At 43.8% G+C, this 12,911-nt stretch overlaps 1 protein-coding gene across 1 annotated transcript in view; it reads left to right on the forward strand.

Moving 5' to 3' along the window:
- Positions 1-3,388: 3,388 nt before the first annotated feature.
- The window catches only part of LOC132395957 (cytosolic arginine sensor for mTORC1 subunit 2), a 187,261-nt gene continuing 177,738 nt past the window's right edge, over positions 3,389-12,911 (forward strand). Inside the window, exon 1 of the mRNA XM_059973194.1 lies at positions 3,389-3,659. Within this exon, the coding sequence (XP_059829177.1) occupies positions 3,547-3,659 (113 nt within the window). The 5' untranslated portion in view covers positions 3,389-3,546. The remainder of the gene's footprint in view (positions 3,660-12,911) is intronic.

Below are 12,911 nucleotides of genomic sequence, written 5' to 3' on the forward strand. Positions count from 1 at the left end.
TTTTTCCACGCTTAGAAGGTGCCGATCACGATATGATAGAATTCGCCCAGCAATTTGAGAGCGAGAGACTAAAATCGAATCTATCAGAATTACAGTGAAGTATGGGGAACTACAGAGGCATGAGGGAGGAGTGGGAAGGGGACCTGAGCAGGAATGCCAGTAGAGCAGCAATGGCTGGAGTTTCCGGGAGTTATTTTGGAAGATGAAAGATTGCTTCATCACAAAGAAGCAGAAGTATTCTAAAGGGAGGATGAGGGAGCCACGGCTGACAAGAGAAGCCAAAGACTGCACAAAAACAAAAGACAGGGCATACGCTACTGCAAAAATTAGTGAGGAGCTTGAGAAATGGGCAGTTTAAAAAAAAAACAAACAGAAGGCAACTAAAAAGCAATAATAGGAGAAAAGATGAAATACGATCAGCTAGCCAATATAAATAGGAAGTTTTTTTTCAGGTATGTAAAGAGTAAAAGAGAAGAAAGAGTCTACATTGGACCACGAAATTGCACTGCAGAGGTAGTAATGGGGAAAGAGGAAATGGCCGATGAACTGAATAAATATTTTGTGTTGGCCTTCACTGAGGAAGACACCAGCAGAGTGCCTGGAAATCGAAAGTGGTGGGGGCAAATGTGAGTCTGGTCACTATTACTAAGGAAGGTGCTTGGGAAGCTGAAAGCTCTGAAGGTAGATAAGAAGGACTACACCCCAAAGTTCTGATGGAGATAACCGATTGATTGTGGAGATCTCATTGAACCCAACCAAATAGTGAAAGGCCTAGGTAGAGTGGATGTGCAGAGAGTGTTTCCAATAGCGGGAGAGCCTAGGACCAGAGGGCTCAGTCTCTGAATAGAAGGATGCCCCTTTAAAGCACATATACAGAGGAATTTCCTGAGCCAGAGGGTGGTGAATCTGTGGAACTCATTGCCACATTTGGATGTGGAGGCCAGGTCGTTGGGTACATTTAAAGCAGAGCTTGATAGACTCTTGATTAGTAAGGGCATCAAAGGTAATGGGTAGAAGGCAGGAGATTTGGTTTGAGAGGGAAAATAAATCAGCCATGATCAAATGACGGAGCAGAATCGATGTGGGGAATGGCCTAATTTGGCTGTTATGTCTCATGGTCTTAATTATTAACCCACACTGGACATTCCTGGTGTTGTTTAGTGACTCCAAAACATAAAACCAATTTACTGTCTCAAATTCATGTTTTATACCATAAGATATAGGAGCATTTAGGCCATCGAGTCTGTTCCACTATTTCATCATGGCTGATCCATTTTCCCTCTCAGTCTCCTGCCTTCTCCCTGTATCCCTGCATGCCCTGACTAATCATGAATCTACCAAGCTCTGCCTGAAATATACATACAGACTTGGCCTCCACAGCTGCCTGTGGCAACGAACTCCACAGATGCACCACTCTCTGGTGAAAGAAATTCCTCCTTATCTCAGTTCTAAATGGAAGTCCCCCTATCCTCTGGTTTTAGACTCCCCCACCATAGAAAACATCCTCCCCACATCCACTCTACTGAGGCCTTTCAACGTTCAGTAGGTTTTAATGAGACCCCCCTCCCCCGTCATATTTCTGAACTTCAGCGAATGAAGGCGCAGTGCCATCAAATGCTCCTTTCAATCCTGGAATCATTATTGTGAACCTCATTTGAACCTTCTCCAATGTAAACACATCTTCTCTTCTCATGCCCTCTTCTCACTTCATCAGGAAGGGGGTACAGAAGTCTGAAGGTGCACACTCAGCAATTCAGGAACAGTTTCTTCCCCTCTGCCATTCGACATTGAACCCATGAACACTACCTCACTTATTAAAATATTATTTCTGTTTTGCACTATTTTAAATCTAACTAATATACATATATACAGTATACTTACTGTAATTGATTTACTTATTTTTGCTCTATATATTATGTATTGCATTGAACTACTGCTGCTAAGTTAACAAATTTCACGACGCATGCCGGTGATAATAAACCTGACGCTGACGTCCTTTCTTCGATAAGGGACCCAAAACTGTTTGCAATACCCCAAGTGAGTTTTCACGGTGTTGAGATTGGCCGAGACTCTATTCTGGTAAATTCCATGACTTAAGGCCATAACACTAACACACACACACACACACACACACACACACACACACACACACACACACACACACACACACACACACACACACACACACACACACACACACACACACACACACACACACACACACACACACACACACACACACACACACATCTAACCTGCACTTTCCACCGGCAGCGCTAACCCACTTTCCCGATTCTACCTAAACTATGACTGGTTCAATTTCCAGTCTGCATTCCCAACTCAATATGATTCTTTGAACTCCTTCAAATTCTCTCCGCTGAGACCCCGAGCTTACTAAAATACATTTGTGGGTTTATTAAGATCTTCCTCCCACACACTCGGCGCTTTGCATTCTCCTTTCCACAAGTGCTGTATTGCCCGCTGTGCAGTGTTAGCATTTTCTCTGTAACCATACAATCTACTGAACTCAAATTTTTCACTGGAGCATATTCATGTTCAGCAAACAAACACGAGAACGCACTTTTTTTTACAAAAGTATAACATTTCCTCTCTTTTCTCTTTTTATTTATCTTTCAGTTCATAGTAGGTACAAAGTTTCATGTGAAGTTGCAAAAGCGCAACAACAACGCCCATTTTCTTTGTTCATTTTAATAGCTACAATGTATTAAAATGTCTAATATATCTTGCCTGACAAGCTGTCATATCCATTAACAATTGTCAGCGAGGCTTAATAGAAAAACAAACATTTTCTGCTCCTAAGTGATTAGGAAATTGCAGCTTAAAATACAGAAATAAAGAGCTCTTTCTTCAGGCTGCTGAACAACTCACACCTTGGAAGAGGTTGTTTTTGAGGCAATATGTAGAACTTACACGGAAACGCGGCATTAAATGGTTTGGTAATCTTTTTAAAGGCATACGTAAAATAAACAAAACCAGATCTAATATTATCGAAGCATTGCAGTTTACTAAGCACTTAAAACGATTTTGCGATGCATTTTGAAACACTGCTTTGCACCAGGTATTGGGTGTCTGTTTAATGCAAAATTGGGCTGTCAGCGAGAACGACCTTGCATTTCAGAAGAGATGTTTTTTAAACCCTGCCCCCCCCCCCCCCATAGCACCGCAACCATTCCGGCACTTGACATGCGCAGTACTGAAGGACTACAATTCCCAGAGTGGCCTTGCAGCCGGGCATGCGTAGTGTGGGCAGACTGCCTCTTGAGTGGCATGTTGTTTGTTACACTGTAACCAGCTGCCCGGGCTACAGCGACTACTGCTGGGACCATTATTCTGCATGCTGATAGATCGCTGCCTCTTCCACCCAACCTCCTCTCTTTCTCTAATCTTCCTGCCTCCTCCTCCTCCTCCTCCTCCTCCTTTCAAGGAACTTTAAAAAAATTATTTGCAGATCAAGTGGTAATCATATAAGGACGGGGTCTCGCAGGCTTTTCAACTAGATGATCCACAAATGAGAAGGAGGAAAAGATGGAGCTGCATATCTTAGAACACAGACTGAAAGTAGCAAGTATAGCCAAGGACGGCATCCAGTTGTTTACTCATGGATTAATAAAACTTGCTTTCCTGCCTTCAAAGACAAGGTAAGTGGAGCAAAATTTTAAAAAAATAAAACGAGAAACGCACAATATCAAATAGGGACTCCTGTACCCCTGTCTTTAAATTGAAACTGCACCGGAGGAGAAAAACAACAGTTGATGTCATTGCTGAGACACCGAGAGGCAAGATAAAAGGTAATCGCATTGACTGGAACTGTTAAAAAGGCAGTGATCTAGCTACTTATCCTGGCCTACTGCAACAGTCATTGTCATCTCCAGATGGATAATGTGATTCAAACACAGCGGGAAAGTGGAGTTAAAATAAACGGCAGGCCGGGGGGGCGGGGGGGTGGTAGTTGTGAATGAAAACGGGTCAGACATTCGGCTCTTGATTTCGGGACCTGGAGTAGCGGCTGTTGTAGGAACCCGGCTTCTGGGGGCACAGGGCAGTATCCAGGCAGCGCCGGTCGGAGGGGAGTCTGCACCCGGATCAGCACAGAAAACCAGCTTAATTGCAATGACACCTGATCTCCCAGGAACTGCTTTAAATGAGCGACCTCCACCCCCCAGCCCTATAAGAAATCTGCTTCTTGGCCTTTTTTAAAATTGTAAAATCACAACGATTGCATGTTAACTATTTTAAAGACAACCCATTCTGTGCCTTGGTATCCTGGTTTATTGAACGTACAACGATCCCAGTACAGAGTTTGATCGCCTTTGTTTAAGTGCACAGGCATCGGCAGATACTGGAGGAATCTCGGTTTCTCAATAACTTTCAGAACATTACGAGATATTAGCTGACATTTAACAGCGGGGCTCTTCTTTCAATTTAAACCTTCCGCGCTAATCTAATTTTTTAAAATTCTGTTTGATCAAGCTGCACTTCTTTGTGGATCTGCTCGTTTTGAAAAAACATCCCTCCCAGGTATTTAACATACAGTGTTTTATGATTTGTTACCTGGCCTCCATGTGCGGAACAGCCCACAGTTTATTGTCAGACCAGAAATGCAACGAGAGTTAATTCATCTTAATGACAACCCAAAGTTCCAGCAGGAAAGTCAAACTGATTGCAGAAAGAAGGCCGTCTAACGCAGCGCTAGTTGATCTTGCAGCTAAATTTTCTCTCAGCAAAGAAAGCAGATCTGATGAGATTTTTTTCTAACATCGGCGTGATGCACACATTAGCTCAATTCCGCAACGATGGCGTGCAACAATATTTTTTTTCCTCTCAGAAGTTGTTGCACGCACTTTTAGTTTGCTCCGAAGAAATCGGGGTGATAGTGTGCAAAAGCCGGGCGGGCTGACGAACCGGCGTTGCTGGCCTTCGAATCGTTTTAAGGGGCTGCCTGGTTGGTGTCAGTGCGTTTCCAAATGCATGCAGTTTGTAAAGTGCAACGCAGAACGGTGCGAGCGAGCGGCGTCTGCATAACGTATGTGTTGGTTAGATTCCTGCTGCTGCGGTGGTTGAAACGTACGTTATTTACCCATTCAGCATCCCCTTGCGTACAAAAAGCTTACAGTTGATCTGGGGGTGGGTGAATGGCCGCGGGAGTGGCAAGCAACCGCGAGGCCTTAACTGTTCAGAAGTGTATGGTTGAGGTGCAGATGAGACGGAGGAGCACTTTCTGTCACCGAGTGCACTGGAATAAGAGCAAAGGCGTGTCCCGCCTTTCGACAGGGCCCGGACTCCCGACCTGTGAAGCACAACTTTCAAAGTGCACGGGGAGCAGTGGTGAGGGAGTTGTTGATCCGGAGCAGGGCCGGAACTGTAATGGAATACTTTCCAAAACCCAGTTGCAATCGCCAGAGCAGGCACTACAGATGCGCAGAAAATACTGGGGACGGAATAATTGTAGGAAATGGAGCGGGTGTCGAAGTACCTATCTGTTATTATATACTACCTTGAGATTCATTTTCTTGCGGGCATTTACAGGAAAAATATAAAACTGACCAACAACCAATGTGTAAAAGAAGACTGCAGAAACAAACCCGGGAACGTAAGTTGTAAAGAATCCTTGAAAGCAGGTCTTTGCGTTGTAGAATCGGGTCAGAGTTGAGGTGACTGATGTTACCCAATGCCCTGTCAGGAGCCTGATGGTTATGGGGCAATAACTGCTCCTGAACCTGACGATGTGGGACCTAAGACTCCTATGCCTCGTCACAAACAGGAGAAAACCAGCAAGGCACACAAAATGCTGGAGGAGCTCAGCGGGGCCAGGCTGGCATCCATTAACCCTGTGAAGGGTGTCGGCCTGAAATGTCGTCTGCGCTCTTTTGCACAGATACTGCCTGGCCTGCTGTTCCTCCAGCACTGTGTGTGTGTGTTGCTCCTTTACCTGCCCAGCTGGTAAGAGTATATAATTTTGTTGAAATCAACGAAGCAGTTTTTTTCTTCTCTCTTGGCTCTAAGTGGCAAAGTGATTTGTCGAGTGAAAACATGGAAAATGTAGACTTATTGGGGGGAGGGGGGGGATTGCTAGCCTTAACTAGAGACCTTTCACCCAGACCATAAAAAGGTGCCAATTACAGCTGATTTAAGTAGCTGAGAAGAGAGAGCAAACAATGTGAAAAGGTGAAGCCTTTCATTTTCCGTTCCAGTTTAAAATTCTGCTTTCACTGCTCATAACGTCGTCTCCTTCACAAGGTGAGTCCGTGATGCACTAGGTGGAACTCCATTCAATCTGTGAGGGTGACTCCGAGCTTCAATTGTTGTGTTACTTCACTTCTCCATTCCACTCCTACTCTGATTCCTTCTGCACTGGTCTAACAAAGGCCAGGCTGACACATTTAAGGCCTCGTGACTTAACACTGAACTCAACAAATTAGTCTGTGTCACAATTGGACAATTTTGGTAAAAGGATCTACAGTAATTTTAAAAAAAGACAGAAAAATTTGTGAAGGTTTAGTAGGGCGAGCATAATCTGGAAAGAGAAACGGGTAAACGTTACAGATCAAACTTTAACTATCACCATGGTAGCACATTCTTTTCCTCCCTTATTCTCTTCAAAATAATTTCCTATTTGTATCTATATCTTAGCAATCATCTGATTGACAATCCTTCATCTCCCTTGCTCAGCTAACACAACCTCCCACTTGTGTCAGGGCTGCTAGTCTAGGTCTCCAGCCTATCATCGATATTTACTTCATTCCATCCAACCCTCCTCTCCCGTAGTCACAGAATTAAAAAGCACGGAAGCCTAACTAAGATGTCTGGCCAGTTTGAAACCTGTTTGCCAGTGAAGGTGCTGGGAACAAGTTGAGGGCAGTCCCATTGAAGACGCAGACTGGTCTGGTTGAAGGTAAGTACGCAGGAGCACTATCCTGGATCGGAGGGAGTGAGAGCGAAGGTGCAGGAAGTCGCTGAGAAAGGGTTACGGGCTCTATCCGCAGTAGTGGAGGGGCGGCTTGGTTCAGGATGAGCAAAGACCCATCAGAATCATCAGTGTGGAAAGTCCTGTCATCAGAGCAGACTCCAAAGAGCTAAATAACTAGGGAAACGTGGTGGACGGGAAGAACTAAGTCATACTGACAGCTTTTTGATTTTCATTTACTGTTTCACTGATCCTGACCTGTGGGAAAACTTTACAGGGCATCAGTGCCTCTGGCCCTGTGGGCCCTAGAGAATGGTTGATATGTGGAACGCACTGCCAGAAGAGGTGGTGGAAAGATTCTGTTTAAGAGGACAGTGAATAGATAATGGAGGTAATCTAATGGGGGCTGATAGATTAAGTGGACAGTAATATCAGCATAGTTATAGTGGGCCGAAGGGCCTGTATCTGTGCTGTACACCACCATGATCAAGTGCTGTATAGAATTGCAGAATATGCCTGCAGGGAGATGAATCTCAGGGTTCTATATGGTGACATATATGTACTTTGATGATAACGTTTTACTTTGAGACATACAGGCCATATACATGGATCAAAACAGGTTCTATTTTCACCAGAAGTTGATTTTGTCCATGAGTCGGAAAATAAAAGTCACTTTAATATTCCAGTATCGTAGATTTTATCTTGTCTGTTACTTAATATAGTAGCTTCATCTTCGCAGTATTATAATGAATGACATAAGACAGATTTAAACTAATTCTGGTATTTGAGTAAATATACGTATGTGCATCAGGTTTTTTGTATTTTACAATATTACGGGGGGGGGGGGTGGTCATTTGTATGTAGGGGTGTCACAAGTCGGGTGTTTGCACCCCAGGGACAGCCTGTATAAAAGCATGGATGAGATGTGCTGAGGGGCTTTATTTTCTGTAATGTGTAACTTTGACTGTGTTGTGTGAATATTTCAGTGGAGTCTATTACCTGGAGCTTAAAGGCCTTGTGAGTCCTTGATTTAGAAGTTGTTGGTCTTGATAAAAGTTGTCAATCCTAGTAGTGAAAATCTTAAGCCAAATGGAGTGTTAAGCATAACCCAAAGCCTTTGAATCCCAGGGTAAGAGTGTCTTCTGTTGCTATATGGTGAAGCAGGAGTTAAGGTCTTCCAGTAAGTTTGTGCAGGGAAGATACTAAAGGCCAAATTAAAAGCTTGACCTGGAGCAGAAAATAAGAAGTGGATAGACGACATCAGGAGATGGCAGAGGGGTGTTGCTCTGAGGGTTGGAGATGTAAAGTAGGATTTTAAGCATTTATACTAGTGAAGTGACTTTCTCGACCTGGCTCTGCAGTTTTTACTTGTTTAAGATGCACATCCAAGCATTGAAATAAACACTGAAAATGCGGATTGTTATTGCCGTGTTACATTGTCACGGCATTCATGTGAACATCAAAGCTATTTCTGTTCCACAGAGATGTCTTCTTTGCACTTGTGACATCTGAATAATGCCATAACCAATTGTCTTTCTCTGCAGACTTTACAGAGCATTGTGTGATGAAATAGTGACACAGAGAGAATCAATATGAAATGATTAACTAGATTTCTTACATTTTATTACACTATATAGAAGCTTTCTAGTTCATTTAAGAAGCTGTTATAAACAAAAAGCTTTTATGTCTACTTTTTTTTCTTGCCATCAAAGATTAGGGCTTGAAGAATTACTGTAACCCCTGGAGTATAAATCATGTATAAATTGCCAACCCCGCCCCCCCACACCCACTTATTTTGGGGATTCAGTTTTGGGAAACTATCTTTCTTGAACAATTGCCTTAATTTTTTTCTGTGTTTCTGGGGATTGCAAACAACTGGTCTTTGTTGGAAAACTTTGCTGCCAATATTAGTGAGGTTAAAAGAAATATAATTTGTAAAGCTTTAAGTTTGTGCTCATACTAACAGATAGGCTATTCCTCCTGTGGAGTTGTACCTCTCCAGAGATTTGTGGTAGTCAGAGGACTGTGTCAATGGGTGTTTGTTACTTTTGTTCTGAACTTAAGTTTGTTCCCTGATCTCTTTTTCCTACTGAGCTATGTGGTAGAACATCCCAGTAGAACAAAGGGAATACAGATCTGTAATTCCTTGAAAGTAGCATCGCAGGTACCCAGGACTATAAAGAAAGCTTTTGGCACATTGGTTTTCATAAATGAGAGTGCGGAGTACTGAAGCTGAGATGTTATGTTGAAGTTGTATGAAATAATTGGTCAAATTTGGAGTTCTGGCCATCTACCTTTGGGAAAGATAATAAGATTGAAAGAGTGCGATAATTTACAAGGGTGTTGCAAGCAGGACCTGAGGGCTTGAGGACCCGAGTAATAGGGGAGGGTTAACTAGGTTAGGACTTTATTCCCTGGAGTGTAGGAGAATGAGGAGAGAGGTGTATAAAATTTATTAGGGGTGTAGATCACATGAATGCATACAGGCTTTCTCCACTGAGGTTGGGTCAGACTAGAAGCAGAGATCATAGGCTTAGGGTGAAGGATGAAATATTCAAGGGGAACCTGAGGGAGAACTTCATTCAGAGGGTGATGCAAGTGCGTAAAGAGCTGTCAGTGGACGTGGTAGATGTGGGTTTCATTTGCAACACTTAAGAAAAGTTTAGATCGGTTCATGGACGAGAGGGGTATGCAAGAGATGTGATTCAGGCATGACTAGGTGTGACTAGGCAGAGAAACAGATTTGACATGGACTAGATGGGCCGAAGGGCCTATTCTGTACTACTCTGACTCTAAACCATCATCTCAGTGTTACTAAAGCCTTGAGGACCTCCTGTAGTTTGCTTCTCTTCCCATCCAAGGGAATTGTGCACCCCAACCTGGGGACTACAGGTTAATGGCAATTGAGCTTTGGAGCGGCCTCGTTAATGAGGGTTGTTGATTAAAAATTGACCTTGCCCATGTTTTAAAAAAATTCTTCTTTCCTTATTCCTTACATCATTGGGCAATGTACCTCAAGGGTAATTCCCTGATCCTGGCTGGAATTAGGCAGGCAGGCTGGTCTCTAGGCTGATCAGTGAATCAGGCTCTCAGTATTGGAACCCAGCCTGTGAGTCATGATATTGTTTGAAGCTCTTTGCTCAGAATGTAGGATTGTGAAATGATAAAAGTCCCTTTCTGTAGTAGTTAATGGGACATCTGAGAGACTTGACAAGAGGGTGACGAAATTTTGAAGTGAGCTCAGTGGGGCAGAGTATGTACTGGTATGTACTCAGCAAGATTCTACAAGCAGCCATCAGATACACTGCCAGGCAGCCAGTGTTCAGTGATTGCAGGATGACTGGTGGCCCATGTATGTTTTCATTTAGGTGAAGAGGTGGTACCTTGGTGTAGTGGCTTGTCTGGAACATGGCACCTCTAGTGCTGCAGTGCCCCCTTAGTGCTCTGTTGCCCTTGTATTTGGCACTGGGTTTCAGGTTGCAACCTTCTGGGGACAGAAGTGCTACCTCTTAAGAAATGGCTGACGAGGTTAATGCTTCAGCTATGCTGTTCCTGGGGAAATTGCCTGGTGTTGCAGTGATCATGCCAAAAAGCAGCAGGCCTCTTTTCTTAGTATAAGCCCTAACAAAGCAGCTGAAAAGAAACGGCTTCGTGCAGTCAAATACTACAAGAAGTAACGTGGCGACTCTAGAATGGGCCAGAGTCAGAACCAGAAGTAACCTGAGTTTTTTACTTAAGTGATTGGTGGATCCTTTGGAGGAATCAAACTTGTGGAACTCTGAAGGGGAACATCCAAACGTGGTTGGAAAATTTAGAATTTTACACTAATCTGATGCATGAGGTTAGTTCTGAAGGAAGATTTGTGTTTACACTTTCTTGCCAGTGAGGTACTTTTTCATGCTGAATTAGGTTGGATTTATGGTAGCCAATTTATGTAGCAAACTTCGTTAACCAAAGTGACCAGTTAATATCTTCAGAAATATTGATTGAGGGATTATTATTTGGTGGAACATCAAGTTAACTCCAGTGTTCTTTGAAATAGTGCCATTTGAGCATTTCCATCCCTTGCAGAATGCAAACAGGGCCTTACCTGAAGGCCCCATCTGAAAGCTGACACCAAATCTAATAGTGCAGCATTCCCTTAGTGTAGGGTTGGAATGTGAGCCCTGAATTTCAGAATCAGGTTTACTATCACTAACGTGTTGGGAGATATGCTGCAGTACATATATTAAAAAAAATTAAAGTTACAATAAGAAATAAAAAAAAATAAATAGGTAGTTGCAAAAGAGAACACAATAGTGAGGTAGCCTCTGTTCTCTTTTCCTAAAATGTTAAGTGTGTGCCTTCAAGCTCCTGGACCTCCTCCCTGAGGTTTATGCATGGGCTTCTGGACTAGTATTTGTAACCAGGACATCTGCCTGAGAGGTATGTTATTAATACGGCCACAGCCAAGATGTTTTTCTTGAAACATCTACTACCCGACAAAAGTTATTCTTCTGAACACAATTCTAAGAGGTGACTGCTCCCTATTTCGCCTTCCCATCCTCTTACAGAAGCAGAGAGAAGTAGATTTCTCTTTTTTTGCCTGGGGGAGGGGGGTAGCAAGTGGATTGCGGAACCCAGAGTGACAAGCAGGTTGAGGAGGGCTAATTCTGTGTCAGCAAATGCTGACTGGTCCCTCCCTCCCCCCACCACACACCTCCAGAAACCCTGACAGCTGGCGTGTAGATTGCTGCCGGTCCATTGTCTCCATCGCTAGCTTTGCTTGCTGAATTTTCTAGTTGTTAAAATATGCTGAGCTAAACCCCCCTGGTAAATGCACAGTAATACAGCAAGTGCAGAAGGCTTCCCTGGCGGAAAGGCTCTGTCACGGCAACCCTGATCTACCTGTCCAGATCGCATTTATGAATTGGAACGGAGCTGAGCAGGTCCTGAGTGAAAGACACACTTCCCTCCCCACCCCCCCAACCCGCTCCACTGGAGCTAAGCTCGTGTGACTGCTGTGTCAAGTTGCATCCTGTTTGCCTGCTCAGAAGATACCTCTCTTATGAGCAAGAACGTTGCGGGTTAAAGTCCCACTCCAGGGAGCTGAATGTGAAATCTAGACCAATAGTTTAGTGCAGTGCCGAGGGTTGACGGGGGGCTTGAAAGTTCCGTCAGACAGGAGAAAACATGCTGCCTTGAATGGATAGAAGAGACACTTGATTTTGTCTGAAGGAGAGTGGTGAATTCTTCATAGTGACCCAACCAATACTTATCCCAAACAAAGTACAGCAAAGATCTCAAAACCTACATGCTTGGGACCTTGGTTGCGTTGGATTGGCAATTCTTCTGGGATATTGGATTTTATTTCTATTAATACCTTAACGCTATTTAAGTCATCTTTAGCTGTTACATACCATGATTTCCCTGTGAACCATTTGAGAGTGAGTGTGAGAGGTGGATAGTGGTGGACCTGGCTCAGAGGGAGTGTGGCAACCACTACCATAAGACGTAAGAGCAGAATTGGTCCATTTGGCCCATCGAGTCTGCTCTGCCATTCAATCATGGCTGGTCCTTTTTTTTCTATCTCCTCCTCCTCGACCCCAGTTCCTGGCCTTCTCCCCATATCCTTTGATGCCATGTCCAATCAAGAACCTATCAATCTCTGCCTTAAGTGCATCCAACGAGCTGGCCCCCACAGCTGCATGTGGCAACAAATTCCACAAATTCACCACCCTTTGGCTAAAGAAATTTCTTTGTTTTGAAAGGGCACCTCTCTATCCTGGAGGTTGTGCCCTCTCCCACCATGGGAAACATCCTTTCCACATCTACTCTGTCTAGGCGTTTCAACATTCGAAAGGTTTCAACGAGATTCCCCTTCATCCTCCTGAATTCCAGTGAGTACAGACCCAGAGCCATCAAATATTCCTCGTATGATAACCCTTTCTTTCCTGGAATCATCCTTGTAAACCTGCTCTGCACCCCCTGCAATGCCAGCACATCT

The sequence above is a fragment of the Hypanus sabinus genome, chromosome 6 (genome assembly GCF_030144855.1).
Source record: "Hypanus sabinus isolate sHypSab1 chromosome 6, sHypSab1.hap1, whole genome shotgun sequence".
Classification (NCBI taxonomy): Eukaryota; Metazoa; Chordata; class Chondrichthyes; order Myliobatiformes; family Dasyatidae; genus Hypanus; species Hypanus sabinus.